General features: G+C 48.3%; 1 protein-coding gene across 3 annotated transcripts; it reads right to left on the bottom strand.

Annotated features, from left to right (window-relative positions):
- Positions 1-1,527: 1,527 nt before the first annotated feature.
- On the bottom strand, positions 1,528-18,157 carry ADAMTS4 (ADAM metallopeptidase with thrombospondin type 1 motif 4). Of its 3 annotated transcripts, none has more exons than XM_081840929.1 (10): positions 18,121-18,157; positions 15,901-16,553; positions 9,847-10,170; positions 8,436-8,568; positions 7,872-8,039; positions 7,160-7,446; positions 6,424-6,610; positions 5,842-6,017; positions 5,426-5,601; positions 1,528-4,319 (listed from the first exon to the last, which is right to left on the bottom strand). In XM_081840929.1, exons 2-10 carry the CDS (start codon positions 16,519-16,521, stop codon positions 3,905-3,907), a joined length of 2,487 nt encoding a protein of 828 aa, XP_081697055.1. In that variant the 5' UTR covers positions 16,522-16,553; positions 18,121-18,157; the 3' UTR covers positions 1,528-3,904. The 3 variants fall into 3 exon arrangements, with proteins under 3 accessions (XP_081697055.1, XP_081697053.1, XP_081697054.1); XM_081840927.1 differs by lacking the exon at positions 18,121-18,157 and adding an exon at positions 17,092-17,743 and having other exon boundaries at positions 15,901-16,624; XM_081840928.1 differs by lacking the exon at positions 18,121-18,157 and adding an exon at positions 17,092-17,743.
- Between the last annotated feature and the right edge of the window lie 1,079 nt (positions 18,158-19,236).

Genomic DNA, 19,236 nt, shown 5'->3' with positions numbered 1-19,236 from the left:
CTAGACGAGCCACTGGCCTGATCCAGTTGGATTCTTCTGCTATTCTTGAGTACTTGACAGGGCACCACTGCTGATGCCAGCCCTGTCCCTACTATGTCAAGTAGCCCCACATACCTGTATCTAGTCACTATTTCTGATTTCCCATAATATCCCCTGCTTTGTATTGGTGCCTTGCAAGACATCTTCAGGAGAAGAAAAAGCTAAGGAGTCAAGCCTACAAAAATCCATAGTGGAGTCCCTAAGACGGTTGGAGGGTGCCTGGTATTCCTCCTTCCGGCAACTCCTGCAGCCAAGTTGGTGCCAAACATATTGCTCTGCTTTCCTTTGAATCACATTGGCAAGGATGAGAGGGGGGATGGCTTGTCATCTGGGTAGCTCAGGAACTCCATAACACACTGCTCAGGTTTGTGCCCCAGAGAGGTCACTTTGGTGCTACAAATGCAGCAAAAACAATGTGGAAAGCAGCAGTTCTAACCTTGTCGGGAGGGATACCATACACCTTCATCTGTCCCACCTGCAACAAAACATGTCTCTCCCGTATCGGTCTTTGCAGTCACAGCAGGTGCTGCAACCTTCCAACAGTTTGACTTCACTTCTCCATTGGTGCCTTTTGGGAAATTTAAAGGCTGGTCCAACCCCATCTGCCTGGAAAGTGGCCTCCATAACCGAGTAAACTCAGCAAAGTCATTAACAGACAAAAGAGTTGCCTTCTCAAAATTTGGATGGTTGTGGCACAGCCTGTTCTCCATAGACAACAGTCTGCCACACGACCTCATCCCCTTACAGATAGTATGGGTGTCATAACGTTCATATAATTTTGAAGTGTGTCCCCTCTGGAATTCCTGAGGCACTGCATACCAAGCCCAAAGCAAGATCTAACAAGGCGATATTGTTGCACTCTCCTCTCCTAGCAGGCCGCATTCAGCTTGGCCAGTGGCCAAGGGTGTCTGGTTCCCCCACCCCAAAAGTATAGAATGTTCCCTCTCTCATTTACAGCTTGAAAGCTTTTCTTTCCCTAGCGAGGGAAGCTGAGGTCCGGCTTTTCACTGCTTCTTGATGAAACCGCCTTAAAGATGCAGATGATATTGCTTCAGGGTCGCATCTGGTCAACAGGCTGCATTTTGGCCAGCTGAGCTCATGGGGTCAGAGATAAGACTTTGCAACAGGAAGCTGCCTTAGACAGAGTCGAGCCATTGCGCCATGTAGCTCAGTGTAGCTGACAGGCTGTAGGTCTCCCAGGATTTGGGGCAGGAATCTTTTTCCACTATCAGGGGAAGCCTTGGACCTTCTGCTTCGGGAAGTGGACACCCTACCGCTGAGCTATGTGCCACCAAGTGAAACTGAAGCACTGCCTAGGACAGATAACTCAGTCCCAGGGCTGAGCTAGAAATATCTGGAAAGTTGCATTTGGCCGCTGGGCCTGAGGTTCCTCACCCCTCCTCTTAATTCTTTCTCCCAAGCCACTGCTAAATACCAGGGGTGGCAGTATAACGGTACCCACCAAAAGAGTCACACCAAGACACCGGGTTTATAAATAGCATTAAATAACCTGGCGGAGTTTTTATTATTTCAAAACGGGAAAAAATAACCCCAGATCCCCAACAATAGTTATTAAGATCAAACACACTGTTCTATACAAAACGAATATAAAACCCAACCTCATGACCCCTGGGGACTTGCCCCGGGGCCAGTTAAGACTTTTGCTGCTATCCTCGATTTATAATTTAATTAAATTATTAACTATCAGAGTCCCTGTGGTTGAGGGAAAGGGCTATCACTGACAAAACTGGGGAGTTGTTTGTGGGGGGGGGGATTCCCTCTGGTTCTACAGAGGTTTTAAATATAATTCACCCCCTCCAGGGGGAAACTTAGTGTGTATCAGCCTCGGTATGGGCATAGCTCATGTTGCTCAACTACAACTCCCATCAGCCCCAGCAAGCATGGCCAATGGCCAGAGATGATGGGAATTGCAGTTCAGCAGCATCTGGAGGGCCCATTGTTCCCTACCCCTGTTGTAAGGGCTGGTGCTTCTGGCACAGCAATGTGCAGAATGAGTTTCTTGTTCCCTTTTGCTGCCTCTTGGCCCACGTGCTTCTACTCCTCAGGGAGGGGAGAGACAATGAGAAGACCCTGGCTTGGCATCCTTTCGCTCTCAGAGCTGGTGGAGTCCCATTGTTTCCCACCTTCGCCCTACTTCACTGCTGCAACCACTAACCTCTGCTCTCATTTTAGAAGAATTGAACGTCGGCATCTAGGGATGATAGCCAACTGACTTTTACTCAGAGTAGCCCCACTGAAATTGGTGGACCTAAGCTAGTCCGAACCATTGATTTCATTAGGCATTGGATGCAACCTTCTCTCTCCCTGCCACCTCGATGAAATCACCTGCTTTCCCTCACTTTTTTTTCCAGGTTGGGAAAAATAATTCCCTTTTAATGGCCTCCTCATGCTAAGCTGCTGCTTATTCCCTTGCCACTCACTCGGCAGTGCCTCCTAGCCCACAATGTTAGGGCCGTCAGCTCCCCTCGCAACCTGTGATAATTGGGAACCAGCCCAGACACAACATTATTTTCTGGGCTGAGGGGAGGAAATCCTTCAAGTGGCCTCTTCTGCAGGCCACAACAGCGAGAGGCACAAAGGCCTGGTCCCTTTGCAACTCCCTCAGCACCATGGAAGAAGGGAGGTCTGACTGAGGTCGGCCTACTGTGAGGAAAAAGCCCCAGAGCCTGACCACTTCGGGACGGCTTTTCCCCCAAACCAAGGCCTGTAATTTCTCTGGTGCCTTGTCATTGCCGCAAGAAAAAGGAGAAAGGCACGTGCTGCCAAAAAAATAAGAGAGGCTCGCCTGTCCTGGCAGAAGAGTCTGTCCAAAGCCAGAGACAGCTGTGGGGTGGGCCAAAAAAAAGCCCATTTGAGAGCAGAGAGTGGGGGAAGGAGGAGGCGCTAAGAGGCTGAGGTAGACGCTGCTGATTCGAGCACATTTTCTGGCTCCCCCAGAAAAAACGTGTGGTGTAAACTTGCCAAGTTTTGGTGAGGCTGAGGAACATTGCTGCCTCCTTTGTTCTGCTTAAAAAAAAAACCCCAAAAACCCAGCAGCAACAACAAATATATATATATATATATATATACACACACAAACCCTCCCCACAATTAATACTCTTTATGCATCCAGAGTAGTGAATAAATAAAAAGGATAATAAATACAGTACACGAGCGGACAGGAATAAAAAAACTGAGGGAACAAGCACAATGGAGAATAGGCCCGTTGACGGCCTGGGCTAAGCCAGATGTTGCTTTTGCAGAATTGATGCCTGTTCTCTTCAGTCAGCTCTGTTGCTTCTCCCTGTCGCTCATCTCCACCCCCACCCCCCGCCCGGAAAAACCACAAAAAAACAGCAAGGGGCTTTTTTTTCATTTCCTCACCCTGGATTCCATTTTGAAGCCTGTCTGACCATTGCCCTATAACTTAGCAGATCCCTCGCAGGGAGGAGGAAACGGCTTGGCTTGACAACCCCACACTTGAGGTCAAACCTTTTCAGGCATACAAGGCCTTCAACCTCTGGGTGCTTTCCCCTTTCCCCCACAACTTGGTTTGTGTCCTGAGTCTTCAAATGTCCAGGCAGAGCCAAGAAAGAGAGTCCGCAACACGCTGCAGAAGGTCCTGGAAGGTCCCTGAGCCATTAAGCAAACCTAGCACCAGCTTATGCTGCTTAGGGTCTCTTGTTTGTGGGGTCAGCGGGGAAGGTCTGGTGCAGTTTGGTCATCTTCGGGAAAGCGACATTAAGAAGACGTGCCTTTTGAGCCCCCTTCCCATGCAGACGCCTGCCTCCGTTGTGGGTTGCAGGGGCCAGAGCAAGTCAGGAGGCCTGGCCAGGAACCACCTCTCCGCGAGAGGTGCGCATGTCTATTTGCGGCCTCGCCGGTTCCTTAGGACCTCCAAGATGCGAGCCTTCTGCTTCAGCCACTGGCTCGACAACCTCTTTGGAGCCTTGGGGACGAAGAAGGTGTACTTGAGGCGCGGGGTCTTCTGGTCGGTCACCACCAAGGCTTGCAAGGTGAGCGGTTCTTTCAGGGGCCCACGCCCCAGGATCGTCTCCATGGCCTTGGTGGCCCCGCTGTAGCGCATGTTCACTCCGCCTGGCAGGTGGACGTCCTGCTCGGAAGGTGCCAGGATGTAGTTGCCGTTGAGGGCGTAAGTGCCGTCCTGCCGGCGGAGAGCCAGGTAGATCCCGTCGCTGGAGGACGATGGGCCGCTGCTCTGGCGGATCAGGATGTTGGTGGCTCCCGCCGGGATGCTGACCACGTCATTGTAACCGTACCTGATTGGGCGGAAGGACGAGAAAGATCAGGGATCAGCTGGGATGGAGAGTGGAAAAAGGCCTGCCTCTGAGGGCAGGGTAGCCAGGTCTCCACAAGACTCAGAGCTCATTCACACTTTTCCTTGCCACTTTCCTCCCCAGGAAAACTTGCATTTTAGTGCTGAATCAGAACAAAGGGCAATCCGGTTTTCCTGCGGATTGCTGTTCTGATTTCGCGCAGAAGAACAAGTTTTCTTGGTCCGAGAAAGGCCAGGTCTTAGGGCTGGATGGGATTGGAGTGAGAGGTCCCGCCCTTTCCACATTATTTATTTGTTTCAACACTTTGTATACTGCTTAATCCCAGTCATACAGGAACTGTGTACCCATGGACATGATTCATTGCAGACAGCAGTCCATGGTCTTCTAGGAATCAGGTGCTCTTAAAAATCGCCCAGTTCTGTTGGAATTAATTTATGTACTTACGTGCATGCAGGGGAAGCCACTTTATAGCTTTCCCTTCAAAATGCATGGAAGTTCTTACACCTTTTTGTTAGGAATGGGAACAGGATGGTTTTATAATTGGAGCAAATCATGTAAGTATGAATATATATGTATTTGTATCCAGTGCTTTTTTTCTTTAAAAAAAATGTTTACAGGTACTCTCATTTTGACTCAAGAAAATAACCATTTTATAGTTCAAATCAGGGAAAATAAATACAGTAAATGGACAATAGTACAAAGATTCACAAAATGTTTAGGGCTATGCGTATCCCTGCATCCCCCCCCCCCCGAAAAAAAGCACTGTTTGTATCCATCTAAGTTATACTCAGAGCCCGGCGTCAACTCCATTCATTTCAATGGATCTGCTCCAAGTAGGCATACTCTTGGATACATCCTGAAATTCATAAATGCAAGAACTATTCATCATTTATATCTGGGCTCTTGAATTAGGGTTTCTATGGATACTTTTGGCGTAGGCCTATATTTAACTGTTGAAGTAATGGCATCAGCAAGGTCTCAACTATCTGTAAAGAAATGCTTGGCGTTGGGAAGGAGGGAACCACATTGTGCAGTCCTAATGTCTTAGCGCCACACAAAGCAGCACCTGCAAAAGAAATGTCACTCACTGAGGGTTGGTGAAAGAGCCATAGATCTTGGTGCATCCAGAGTTGTCCCCTCCGCACACCATGCATTTGTCAAACTTCTTCTTCGAGCCGATGACACGATCGCAGCCAGCATGGACGCAACGCCCCTGGACGCAGACTGAGGTGGAGTCGGGGGAGCAGGGTGTTCCATCAGCCACCTAGAACCAAGCAAGAGTCAGTTTGCTGCCCCAAGGGCTTATGGGAAAATCACTTTACTCTTCGGTCCTCTACTTCCTTCCCCACGACACCTTCCAGATTCCCCATCTCCCGCCTACACACTCTCAGATAGCTGTCCATTGCTTTGCATTTTGTTTCCGAAAGCCTTGTTCTCTTAAGTGTAAAATAACCTCAGGGTGTCCTGAGGGACGGGAGGCCCACGTTGCCATGGTAACACTTACCTTCGGTTCCAGGACATAGTAGTAGCCCAGGGCATGGGATTGGCAGGTCAACTTGCACTGGTCACGCTCAGCCACACCGCTGTAGCGGGGCACCCAGTCCATGGGGGCAGGGTAGTCCTTAAACATGTCCGTGCGGTGATTGTAGACAGCACACTGCTGTTCCCGGTAGGTCAGAGCTGGAGGGGAATTAACACACAGGGGTTAAGATCTGCAACTAGGGCTGGGTGACAAGGATAAAATGGCCCCAGGTGCATTTTGGGTGTGAAATGGGCATCAACATTCATATTAAACCTCTTGACGATTGCTTCCGTCTCACGTTTTCTCTTCCATATTAAACAATTAAGCAAGACCCCTGTGTGCCACTTGGAATAATGAACACAGTTAGCACACAGGAACATAGGAAGCTGCCTTATGTGGAGTCAGACAATTGGTCCCTCTTGCTCACTATTGCCTGCACTCGCTGGCAGTTGGCTAGCTATGGTTTCAGACAGTAAGAAACACAAGCGAGGAAGCACCAGGGCAGGCTGTGGCAATCAGGTCCACCTGAGAAATGTTGTTGGAAAGCGGCGGAAATGATCTTACCATTCCCATCGGGGCAATTCTGGACGTTGCAGGAGCGGTACTGGGTGCGCTTCCCCTCGCAGTACTTGCCACCATTGCGTGGGACAGGCTTGTTGCACTCACGGGTGGAGTACTGTACTCCCCCTCCACAGCTGCGGGAGCAGTCGCCCCACGGGCCCCAACGTCCCCAGCCGCCGTGGGTTGGAATCTGCAAAAAAGGAGAAAAGGGAAGAGAGAGTGAAAAGGTGCTTTGTGTGACACAATTGATAGGTCATATGGAGTTTTCAAATGTACAAAGCACTTCACAAGCACTATGGTAGGGACAGGTGAATCTGTCAGTATCTGTTTCTCCTTTTCTAAACTTAAGTTCACTTCCTACATTTCCACATCAGTTTACGTGCTTTGTGTGTGCCTATTGTGTTCTTGGGTTTCCAAGGCTTGTATCCACTGTAGTGCCAAGCAATTCGATCCACTAGCGTAAGAATTGGTGCTTGTGCAGAAGATCTTCTCCCCTCCTTCCCCTGTGCACCCCTTAAATCTGTCCTGATGCTCCCCTCAGGAGCAGATTTGGGAGGGCATGGTGTCCATTCAGGGGAGGAGAAGAGGGAAAGCACCATTACGCAAGCACAATTCCCTGTGCTAACAGAAGAAGTGCATTCAATACCGTACAATGCGTCCTCCCCAGCTCAAAAAGTGAGCACTGTGTCCTTTATGTCTGCCCTGGGAATGCAGAGATACCGCTGGCGGGTCTACTCACATTGTACGCCTTCAAGTCGACTTTGCTGATGCACTGGCCACTCATGCAACTCTTGCCTTCACCGCAAGGTGTCCCATCGGCCCAGGGGAAGTATTTCGTCTGGCACATGTATTGCCCGTTGATCTGCCCCGTGCACCACAGTGAGGAACAAGGGGGACGCATGCTGGGGCAGTGGCGCGAGTCGGGCCCAAAGCTCAGCTGGCACTGCTGGTCCACGTCGTAATCACTGCCGGGGAAGGCAGCTGGGAGGTGCAGGGGTTCGCGTGGTTTGTCTAAGAGGCAGCGACCTGCAAGGAAAGGGATGAGGAAGGGGGAACCAGAAGATTGGTTAATTCTAGGCCTAGGAATAAGCAGATCTGTCAATTCTGAGTATACAGTTCTGCCAAACAATGTTCCCTAATAAAAATACACTTTGGTATGCCCTATTCACCAGTACTGCATATGCATTTTATGTTTCTTTGCACATCACTTGGCCGGACAACAGCATTACAACGTTTAGAGATGTGTGAATTTCAAAAAATGGCTGCTTTCCGTCTTTGCATTGTTTTGGTTCTCCTTTCAATGCAAACTGAATTGAATTGCTTCCCCTTCTCCCTAGGTGCTTAAGTTGTCACATGAGGCCAGGATGGTGAGGAAGGAAGCTCGACCACCAGGGCTGAAAAGATCCAACTGAACAGTCAAGGAATGTGCAGATCGGAATGTGAAGTCTTACCGTGGTCGTTGTCTAGGAAGTCAGTGATGAAGCGGGCACTGCACGGGGACCACATCTCTTCAGGGTCCACGGGGGACATGATAGAGGCCATCATGTGGCGTGAGTTTGAGTGGCGGTTCAGTTCTCTGCAGTGCTTGTCATCGTCATGGAGCATGTTGAAGACATGGCCTATCCAAGGGGGAAAGGAAAGAGAGAGAGAGAGAGAGAGAGAGAGAGAGAGAAAGAAAGAAAGAAAGAAAGAAAGAAAGAAAGAAAGAAAGAAAGAAAATTCAGCTCCAGCTCCCCATAAACTTGTGAAGCTGCAGGATATTTTGCATTAATTACTCGGCCATTCAAGAACAGAATCTGCATCCGAGAGTCGAGGCAGAGCATAACCCTGATGGTTAATAGTCATTGATACATTATCCTTCATGAAACTCATATTGCTGACTAGACAAGCCTAGGCTTGCACTCCAAACCTCTGTCTCTCTTGGGAATAGACTACCTGGCTTTTCGACAGGGGTGGATCCATAGGAATGCCCCCCAAAATGGCTGGTTGAGTGCAAGGTGCCAGTCCCCACTTACCAAGCTCATGCGCTGCGGTGAAAGCAGACTGGAGCCCGTCGTCCTCCACGATGGAGCAGCTGCGTTCTGGGTCACACACAGTGCCCACGTCTGCCATGCCGAGAGTGCCACAGCTAGAGCGCCCACAGAGATCCTGCCAGGGAAAGACAAATGCATATTATCAAGGCCACCAATGCACAGTGTGGCAGAAACAGCCACTGAAGGAGCCTCCAAGGTGGCACTGGCCACATGTGAGATGGCACCCTCTGCAGGACTCAGCAGGCAATGTCTACAGTATCTTTCTGGAGGAGAAGGCACCCACTGGCTGCCAAATCAGCTCTCTCTGCAAGTCTGTAGGGGGAGAGATGGTCAGACACTTGCATTCAGACCAAGCTAGAACTGATAGAATCACAGAGCTGTAGGGCTGGAAGGTTCTAGTTAGCTATGATTCCCTGCAACACAGGAATCATAGCCAACCTCCAGTGAACAATAGTTCGTAGGTAAAGTAAAGGGACCCCTGACTGTTAAGTCCAGTCAAGGACAACTCTGGGGTTGCAGCACTCATCTCGCTTTACTGGCCAAGGGAGCTGCCGTTTGTCCACAGACAGCTTCCAGGTCATGTGGCCAGCATGACTAAGCTGCTTCTGGCGAACCAGAGCAGCACATGGAAACGCCATTTACCTTCCCACGGGAGTGGTACCTATTTATCTACTTGCACTTTGACATGCTTTTGAACTGCTAGGTTGGCAGGAGCAGGGACCGAGCAACGGGAGCTCATCCCATTGCGGGGATTCGAACCACCGACCTTCTGATTGGCAAGCCCTAGGCTCTGTGCTTTAGACCACAGCGCCACCTGGATGTAGTAGCTTCTTAAAATGTCCCCCCCTTCTTCTAATTTTCTTTTTGTTGGCACCTATCTATATCTGTCTGTCTATCTATCTATCTATCTATCTATCTATCTATCTATATCTATCTATCTATATCTATCTATCTATCTATCTATCTATCTATCTATCTATCTATCATCTATCTATCTATCTATCTATCATCTATCTATCTATTGATCTATCTATATCTATCATCTGTCCTTGGTTGTTGTTTTTTTGTGAGCTTCATGGCTGAATAGGGAATTTGAACCCAGAACTTCCTGGTCCTAGTCTTATCTACCCTCTGGCTCTCAACTAGCTACTTATTGCAAATACCCCTTAAGCCTCTGGGGGCTCTTTTTCACCCAAAGGAAACCAAACCTGTATTTTGCTGCAATCCCTGGAACATCTCGCAGATTAGGAAAGTAAGAAGCCTATCGCTAAATGCCAGTGTGACCAATTTGCAGAATTTATGCAGAATTTGGCCACTTTCCTTGGTGCAGAATTTTAGTTGTGCGAGTTCTCTGCGCAGCATATAGGGGGATACATGGCAGCAGTTCACTTACCTCTCTAGTGAAGAGAATGGCCGTGTCGAAATGCTCAGGATCCTCGTCACTCTCCTTGTTGAGGCCTTTCTGCCACGTGCAGAAATTCCGCAGCGTCTCGGCAGCGTTGGAAGACACCCGCAACCCGTCCTCGGATTGTCCAATCACAACCAGCCTGGTCACGACCAAGTTGACTGGATTCTTCAGGCTGGGGTGTCGGAAGAACTTAGCGGCCGCTGCCATGATGGTGAGGAGGTAACGCTTGAGGCCTGCGCCGTGGAAATGCGCCATCTCTTCATCAGCCACCACCAGAGTCTCCACATAGCGTGGGATGGAAGCAAACCGCTGCAGGGAACAGAAGGGATGAAGAGAGGTGAGTTGGAAGGAGGGCAAGTGAACCTCATTCTCACACACCATGGGGGAGCAAGCATTTCCCTAAGTGCCTAGGCAGGGACAGAACACTGGGTGGGGATACATGAAATGACAGATCCATCAATTTAATTAATGTTATCTGCTATATATTTTGAGAAGCTGTTTGTTGTCTATGCATTTGGACACCTCTTACGATACCCCAAGTTTTTGCATGGCAGTTCCTGAAATTGAGGAGCAGGTATTTGTCTTATCTTTGAAAACATTTGGATGCTATTTTGAATCAAGATGGCAGACCGTTCCGTTCAAAACTGCACATATTTTAACCGATTTTTTCGTGGCAGTTCCTGAGCTTGAGGAGCAGGTTTTTGTCTGCCTTTGGATACAGTTGGACACCATTTTGAATCAAGATGGCAGAACGAACCTTTCAAAACTACGCTGATTTTAAGGACTGATTTCAAGACTGCGCTGGTTTTTCTGTTTCTTAGAATTCCTGAGCAGCGTCTGGTACAAGTCTGCTAGCCAGTTATATTTGAAGAAGGATTGTAGTTCAGTGGCAGAGCACCTGCTTTGAATGCAGGAACTTCCACGCTGTTTCATGTTAGAAGTACACTACAGAAAACCTAATTTTCAGCCTGGGGGCTGCATTTCCTCCAGAGTGATCTTCCAGGGGCCACATACCAGGGCTGGGTGCAGGCAGATGTAGAAGTGGGTGAAGCAGTGGATCTGACTCTTATCTTTGTATGGTAGGTTCCATTCCAGCCATGCAAAATGCAGGAACATAGGGAGCTGTCTTGTACTGAGCCAGACCATTTGTCCATCTATCTTGGTATTGTCTACACTGATTGGCAGTTGCTCTCCAGGGTCCTGTATCTGGAGATGCTGGGGATTGAACCAGTGACCTTCTGCAAGCAAAGCAGTCGTTCTGCCTCTAAGCTATTGCACTTCCCCAAGGGCTTCTACACACAGAAAGAGATTTCTCCATCTTCCTTCCAGCCAAGAAGTATTATCACATTTCAAGGACACATTCAGCCAGCCAAAAGCACTTGAGGATATGGTTTGTGAGATGGGCTGCGGCCTGTGGAGAAACCCAAGGGCCACATTTGCCCCCTGGTATTAGATTCCCCAACCCTGCCACAGATTGTGATGGGAAAGACTCTTCTCTGCCTGAGATTCTTGAGAGCTGCTGCCAGTCGGTGTGGACAATACTGGGCTATACTAGGCTGCTTCCTAGATTCCTGTTAATAATAGGCAGGGCAGGGAACACTTTAAAAAAACAACCTTTTAAAATCAAATAGATTTTATTGAAATGATTGCATGCAAAGGATGTGTGGCAAGTAAAATATCTGACACCAAAAAGGATTTAGGGCTTGGGGAATTTGAAACTAAGCAGTTTTGGTGGGGAAACAGTTCTTTAGCTGGATATGGTCAGGGGGCTTAGGCGACAAGGCCCAAAAGTTTTGACGGATGGATTAATCAACCCCGGGCTTCTGTTGATTAATCTGTCAGGCCCCATTTGAGCAAATAAACAACATATGTGTCTGAATGCCTTGATGTCTCCAGCCAGGCAGCGTGGAAGAAGATGAGTAGCGGAGAGCTTGTGGGGTAGCTTTCTTGACTGGCTGCTGGACAAAATTCCTGAGGGAGGGAAGGAGGGAGACTTTGAGGGCCGTCTCTGCTGTTGGCTCAGAGCCTCAAGCCTCGACTCCTTCGGTGCAGCAGGAGACCAGGCACCAGTGCCTGCCTTCCGCTAAGTAGGAGGCGAGGTCTCTTGGGGCCTGTGCGGTGCTGAGACATCTCCGCCACCGTGTGAGGTCAGAGCTTGCCACGGCTTTGCTGCATTACATGCGTCAGGAAGACCCAGAGGTGAAGGGTTGGGGTGACAAAATACGAACGGGGTTGATGTCAGATTTGATGGGGACAGACTTTCACTGGTGCTCAAAAGCTTGTTCTAGTTGCTCTTGCTCTGTCAGGGTCAGGTTCAAGGTTCTGGTATTCATTGCCAAGGCTTAATTGGCGACAACTTGAGCCAAGGATACCTCATTCCTTATATCCCTGCCCAGTCATAGAGGTATTTGGGGTAGTCACTTTCAGAGCCCCCCCTTCTCTCAGAGGCACAGTGTTATACACCACCCCAATCTCCAAGAGTGGTGTGAGATTCCAGGGGTTCCAGGTGCTTACCCAGGGTTATTGCTTCCTCTGGGAAGATTGAGGCACAGTGGAGTCTAGTGCTTTTAAGAAATATATTACTTATAATATAAATGGCTCTTATCCATTAGGAACTGTGTGTTCAGTATTGAGGACCCTGTTTTATGGAACTCCCTTCCAGCTGAGGCCAGACTTTTATTCTAGCAGGCATTTCAAAGGAATTCTGATTTTATAGCTTTAACTCGTTTTTATTGTGCCGAGGTTCTGGAACAAATGCTTAGAGACTATTGTAATTAAGTGGTCTGTAAATGATTGAAATAAATAATAAAACACTACCTCTGCTTCATGGAGGGGGTTGTTGAAAACTCAGGACTTGCTTGTGGGCTTCCCAGAGAGGCGTCTGGTTGGCCACTGTGAGAACAGGATGGCAAATAGATGGGCCTTTGGCCTGATCCAGCAGAGCTTTTCTTATGCTCTCTGCCACATTCTTTTTGAGATCTGAAAGCTCTCTCTCGCTCTCTCCCAAATTTTAAACTTGTGCTTGCTTACTCAGCGGTACGGAGGAAGAGCAATTCTGCACATGCCTAGAGGAGCTCTCCTCTTGCTTCAAGGGCTGGTGTGTATCATCCACTGTTCAAATCACGGGGCGATGGGAGGTGGGATGGCTCTCACTGAAATCCACAACCTTCCACCCTGACAATCCCAATGGGTCACCAGCCACGGCTATATTATACCTCCAGGACTAGAGGCGGGACCAAAGCAGGAGAGGGCCAGTGGGGTCGGCTTCCTCCTTTTCAGTCTCATTGTTGGCTTTGCAGAACTCAACAGGGAAGAGGATGGGTTCAAAACTAGAGTCACTTGGCTCTGCCTGCCGCTGGCTGCGGCGCCACCTGCTGTTAGCCTCCTTCTCTTCTGCCCTGCTGGTCCCAGTGGGCACCAGCCACTGCCAGGAGCCTCTCCCTTTCTCTTTGAAATCGAACTTTCTTACAAGCATCCTGAACACCCAACAGTTGCTAGGCAGATTTCCATCCCGACAGTAGAGATGTGTTCAGGTTGGCTGGTGGCACTGAATGAGCTTAAGCTGGTGTGCAAAGGTAGAGCCTCAATCAGACTTAAGGGGCCAACTGTGCATCTCGAAAGAAAGAGGAAAACCACCCCCACCCCCACCCCCAAAAAGAAAGAAGATGATAATGTAGATTTGCACACAAAAATGCACACGATAAATTATTTGCATAGCTGCCAGCACGGGTTCTTGGTGACCATTGGGAATAGCAGGGCAGAAGGCAAGGAGGCCAACAGTAGGTGGCGCCATAGCCAATCCCAGGGAGAGCCACCATGTCCAACTAGGGCTGGGAGAAACCTTGGAGAGCCCCTGGTAGCTGCTAAGCTAAATGGATCAGTCCTCTGACTTGGCATGAGGCAACTTCCTGCGTTCTTATGACAGGAGCCTTCACTGTCCTCCTTTGCGTTCAGCCTCCCTTCCTCTAACCACTGGCCTCCTTTCTCAAGACATCTTGGCAGCTGTTCCAAGATGGCACCCAGACCAGGGAGGCCATGGCTTGCATCTGCATGGAGCTGCTTTCTCTCCCCAGCCTCTCCGATGGCTTTCTACAGCTTTGCCAAGACTTTTCTTGTCTCTTTCCCAACCCCAACTGATGACACCTCACAGCCAGGGCAAAGAGCAGTCAGAGGAGGGGAGGGTTGTGGTGGGTGGTGGGTGCAAGTGTAGAATCGCTGTCTGGGGGCTGGGCGTTCCCTGCTTCACTCTGTTCCATTATTATCTCTCAGACTTGGCCCCAAGGAAGAATCTGAAGGATGCAGACACTGCAACCAGATCCCCCACCACCCGCCTGCCACTGAGTGGGAGTGACAGAGATATCATAATTAACATGCCTTTAGAAAATGTGACCCAAACAAAATGAAAACATGAAGAAGAAGACTTCTTTGTTAACAATGGGGCTGGGCAGAAACAGCATGCTAGGTGCTGTATGGATAGGGATGGGTCAACCTGTCAGTTTCAACATCTCTCAATGTCTCATTTTTCCAACTTTACATACATTTGGCTTTCTGCATTTTCACATCAGTTTGCATATTTTTTCTGGTGGTGGCTGGGGAGGGAAGTCCTCACGAAAATTCATCAACACTTTAGTGTAAATCTCCCCTAATGTTCATATCTCTGTATGCAGTTTTGCCTCGTATCTATGGTTCTTACTAATGACACTTTGCTGTGTCTGCGATCCTGCCAGGAATCAATATCTTTGATGGATTCACCAGGCCAGTGTTGTTGACAATGACAGCCTTCCCTAACCCCCTGTAGATGCTTTTGGACTACAGCTCCCATCATGCCTGAGCAATAGCCATGCTGGCTGAGGCTGATGGGAGTTTAGTGTCCAGTGACATTTGGAAGGCATGAGGTCGGGGAAGGTTGAACCACAATAAGGAAACAATTCATAACTTATATGGCAAGACCAGGCGCCATTGGTTCAAGAGTCCCTGTACACAGCCAGTGTCAGGGATCAACCCCACTGGGCATTTACTGTGGCCCCACTTCCCAAAAGGGGCCCTACTTTTGATGCCCCAGAGCCTCCTGGCTCTGCTCCTCCTCCTCACCATTGCCATCTGTTCACTTGCTTTCTCCAAGCTTGTCAGGAGAAGCAGCAACAGCAGTAAACACCTCTCTTGGATCCAACTAAAGGGGCATTCAGACATGGAGTTTATTGCGGTAGTTTGCCTGGCTATAATGCAGGCGCTTCTGTTCTGGTTCCCAAAGTTCCTTTTCCACCGCATTGCCTGTTGCATTATGGAAAAGTGGCTTTCATATTGGCATCTCATCATGCCGTACTAAATTTCATTCACACAAGTGGGCGTGGTGTGACCTGACCTATCACTGGACACATCGCCAGCCTTTAGGCGCATGCGTGCCTCTGTTCCCCCATGATTCGCCAATGGAAATGACAGAAACAAACTGTAAGCCGGAATACCGCCCCAAATACATGTGAATGCCGGTAGCATGATGCATGAAAACTGCGGAAAGTACAAAAACTGCGGAAAGTGCAAAAGCCCCACAATTTCCTGGGTTAACTGGGTTGCAAATGGATTTCCCACCCGGAAGCAATTAACACGGAAGTGAGCACCAAACCTCTGTTAGATACCTGATACTGCTACGGGCTCCCAGGAAAATGGAGACATAGTGGGCAGTTGAGAACATTCCCACCGGAAACTTCCAAAGAACCTTTTGGGTGGGGAGAAGGGCCTTACCAAAATGGATGTAGAGGGACCCAGGTTCAATCGCGATGCCCTTCAGGTCAGGCTGTTCATATCCCATGCCTGAAACCCCGGAGAGCTACCACCAGCCATTGTGGACAACACTGAACTAGATGGACAAGTGGTCTGAGCCTGTATCATGCAGCTTCCTTTAAGAGCAAGACAGAAATGCTAAAACAAGGACTCAAAAGCTGGCCCTGAGTGCAACGTGGAACTAAATGGCGTGTGCAAAGTATTCCCGGTAAGTGTTTTTGGCAGCCGCACCCCCCCATCCCAGCATGCTCCCGCTCTTACCTTTGCTCTCCTGGGAGATGCTTCGCCCTTCGGCAATGGTTTGCCTGCAGGGGCTGTCATGCTCTCTGGCGCCTGGGACCCGACGCCGCACATTGGCCCGTCCACTTTCTCTGGCATCTTCTTCCTCACCACGTGGGCGCCGGCTCCTCCTGCCGTGTTTGGGGCTCCCCCTTCCAGGGGCTGCACGTGGTACTCGGTACCACGGTACTGAAGCACTCCCAGCAGCGATGCCCCATCATAGTTGACCGCCGCAATCGATTCCGGGTCAGAGTTCACTGTGCCGGTGAAGTAGGTCCCTTGCTCAGCCAAGCCGTCCACTGCTTGTCCCGACCTGCCCAAATACTGGACCGTCAAGCCCTCTGCGACGAAGCTGGGGTCTTTCTCTAAATTTAGGACCAGTTCTTCACCGAACACGCGAAGGCGGTAGGAGAGCCGCACATCCGAGCTGCCGCTGCTACCCAGGCCGTTGTCTAGCATGTCGCCCTCATCCCAACCCGCAGGATGGAATGTGGCATTGAGTCTCTCGGGGAAAATGATTTCTTCTTGATACTGGCCGAAACGGGCCCGTTCGTCCACAGCGAGGACCAGGTGGCAGCAGGTGATAAACCAAAGAAGAAACATTTGGAACTTTTTTTTTTTTTGCTAAAAGCAACCTTGCCGGGAGAAAGGGCAAAGCTTGGTGATCTTTGAGGGAGAAGATTCTTTTAAGGAAAAAGAGGAGCCCCTAAGATTAGCAAAAATAAAAACAAACACAAATCAACAACTCGGCTGATGCACACAAAGGATGTGAGCAGTCAATGGAGGCAATTGAGGTCGCTCCTTCTGTCCTATCTGTGGCTCACAGCACCTAAGCAAGGAGCATCATCCACTCTCCTCTGGGTTTTGAAATCCACCTCCAGTCACCACCTCACACACCCCAGCATGAAGTCCCTCACTGCCTATTTAAATTTCTTAAAAATGGACCATCAAGAAGTCCCTTTTCCATAATTGTGGGGTTTCTCTTTCTCTCTCTCTCTCTCTTTCCCCACCTCAATGCCAAGTCTTTTTGAGCTGTCTTCTTTTCAGCACACACACTCTTCTTTAAAACAAAAAACCCGGCAGCGATCTGGAAGCCTGTGCAACAGGATGGAGCTGAGGTTTTCCTTTCCTTTTGTTCCAAATTTTTAAAGAAATACAAATATATAAATATACCTCTCTCTTCAAAAAGGGGGCTTCCTTCCTTCTGAATAAAGGAGCTTGAATGAAAAGCCGGTGGAAGAGGGGGGAAAAGGAAAAGAAACCACAAGAAATCGATGTCAATTCCAGTTGGCGTTTTCTCTTTTCTTCGCGTCTGTCTAAGAATCCTTGGGAACTTTTTGAGTTTGAAAGAGCGCAAGAGAGAGAAAATGTGTGTATGTGATATATATATTTATATGTGTGTATTAATCTCTCCTCCTTTATTAAATTGCGCTATAGTTGCTCGTTCAAGCATCCAGCTCCTTTTAACAGCTGTTTTTGGCTTCTGCTGATTGGCTGAAGCAAGGTAATTTTTTTTATAGCCTTCCTTGGCCCCCCCTCCAATTTTGCTGAAGTACAAAAGACGCAAGCAGGCAGTCGTTTGATGAGATCATAAATTACAACAGTTTGTATGTGGTTTTTTTTTCTTTTTTCTTCCGTCCAAAGTAAGGGGGGGAGTGGGTTGCAGAGGGAAATGATGGTTCATCCATTGGCTAGAAGCCAATTTAAGGGTGGGAATTGCAGTTGTGACTCAACAGATTGCCAATTTCTGACACAGCTTTTTTCTTCATCTTTAAACACAGCGTCCGGACCTTTTCTTTTGTAGAATCCCTTTTGCTATCTCTGGCTGTGTACAGGATATTATTATTATTATTATTATTATTATTATTATTATTATTATTACAGATGTTGCTACAGTGAGTGAAAGCATGCTGGCTGCTTCAGAGTTGAAATCACCCAAAACCCACAACTACTTTTAAGTGGAGGGTGGGAGCCTTCTCTGTTCTGACTGCTACTAGTCCACATGGTTTGAACCCCTGAATGCTTTTTAAAGTGTGGGAAATGGTATCATAGAAACTTCAGATCCTTTTTAAGGTACTTTCTTCAGGGCCCCCATCCCCAACTATTGGACATGACTGGCTGGGGCTGATGGGAGCTGGAGTTCAACAACACCTGGAGGGCCACACATTCCTCAACACCTGTCCTAATCCTAGAAACACTTACCTGGAAGTAAGTTCCATTGAGCTGTATGGGACTCATTTCCAAGTCAGTTCTCAAGCAAATGGCGGAGTCTTTGGCTGGCAAAATAAATATACAAGGAAGCAGGTGGAGGTTACAGGACATACCAAAAGTTAAGAAATGGATAGATAAAATCTGGGAAGAGTTTTGATGTCAAAACTGGTGTTTTTTATAAGGACAACAGCAACAGCAAAATATATTGAGGAAAAACTGGTCCATCCATTGAGTAAAGTAATATTTTAACATTCCCAATCAAAAGCTGTTTTTATATTATATTGAATAATATTGGATGTCTATAACAATAATAATCTACTAAGTATCAGCTACATACATGCACATGAAAGAGGCCAAGTTTAGGACAATGGAAGACAGAGATGCATTACGTGTATATTTATATATACTTATGTGTACATATACTTATGTGTACATATGGGACGCGGGTGGCGCTGTGGGTAAAACCTCAGCGCCTAGAACTTGCCGATCTCATGGTCGGCGGTTCGAATCCCCGCGGCGGGGTGCGCTCCCGTCGTTCGGTCCCAGTGCCTGCCAACCTAGCAGTTCAAAAGCACCCCCGGGTGCAAGTAGATAAATAGGGACCACTTACCAGCAGGAAGGTAAACGGCGTTCTGTGTGCTGTGCTGGCTCGCCAGATGCAGCTTGTCACGCTGGCCACGTGACCCGGAAGTGTCTGTGGACAGCGCTGGCTCCTGGCCTATAGAGTGAGATGAGCGCACAACCCTAGAGTCTGTCAAGACTGGCCCGTACGGGCAGGGGTACCTTTACCTTTACCTATATGTGTACATATAAAATAGACAATACATATTACATGCATGTCTATTTAAATATGTGCATACACACTTATAATAACAAAGTATAATGTATATATAATAATTATATAAAAAGCAATGTATATAAAATTATAAACACAGTTATTTTCTAGGCATTAGAAAGAACCGAAACAGGGAATAAACATTGCTGTTTGTGATCTTGGTGGAGTAGAAAGCAATTAGGTTTGCATCCACATTTGTTTGTGCAGTAAGTATTCTCCCTTGTTCCTGTCTATCTGTTCTACATTTGGGAATACTGATGAATAAAAATCAA

The sequence above is a fragment of the Podarcis erhardii genome (genome assembly GCF_964252035.2).
Source record: "Podarcis erhardii genome assembly, chromosome: 15".
Taxonomy (NCBI): Eukaryota; Metazoa; Chordata; class Lepidosauria; order Squamata; family Lacertidae; genus Podarcis; species Podarcis erhardii.
The sequence above is the reverse complement of the archived record's forward strand: the minus strand, read 5'-3'. Positions and strand labels throughout refer to the sequence as shown.

What these genes read in the sequence shown, in the direction of transcription:
- ADAMTS4 (XM_081840929.1), bottom strand. Translation starts at nt 16,521, where the DNA reads ATGTTTCTTCTTTGGTTTATCACCTGCTGCCACCTGGTCCTCGCTGTG. An exon ending in CATCTCCCAGGAGAGCAAAG is followed by an intron (nt 10,171 to 15,900) that starts GTAAGAGCGGGA and finishes TGTTCCCTGCAG; the next exon opens with CGGTTTGCTTCCATCCCACG. An exon ending in GGCTCTTTCACCAACCCTCA is followed by an intron (nt 4,320 to 5,425) that starts GTGAGTGACATT and finishes CCGCCCAATCAG; the next exon opens with GTACGGTTACAATGACGTGG.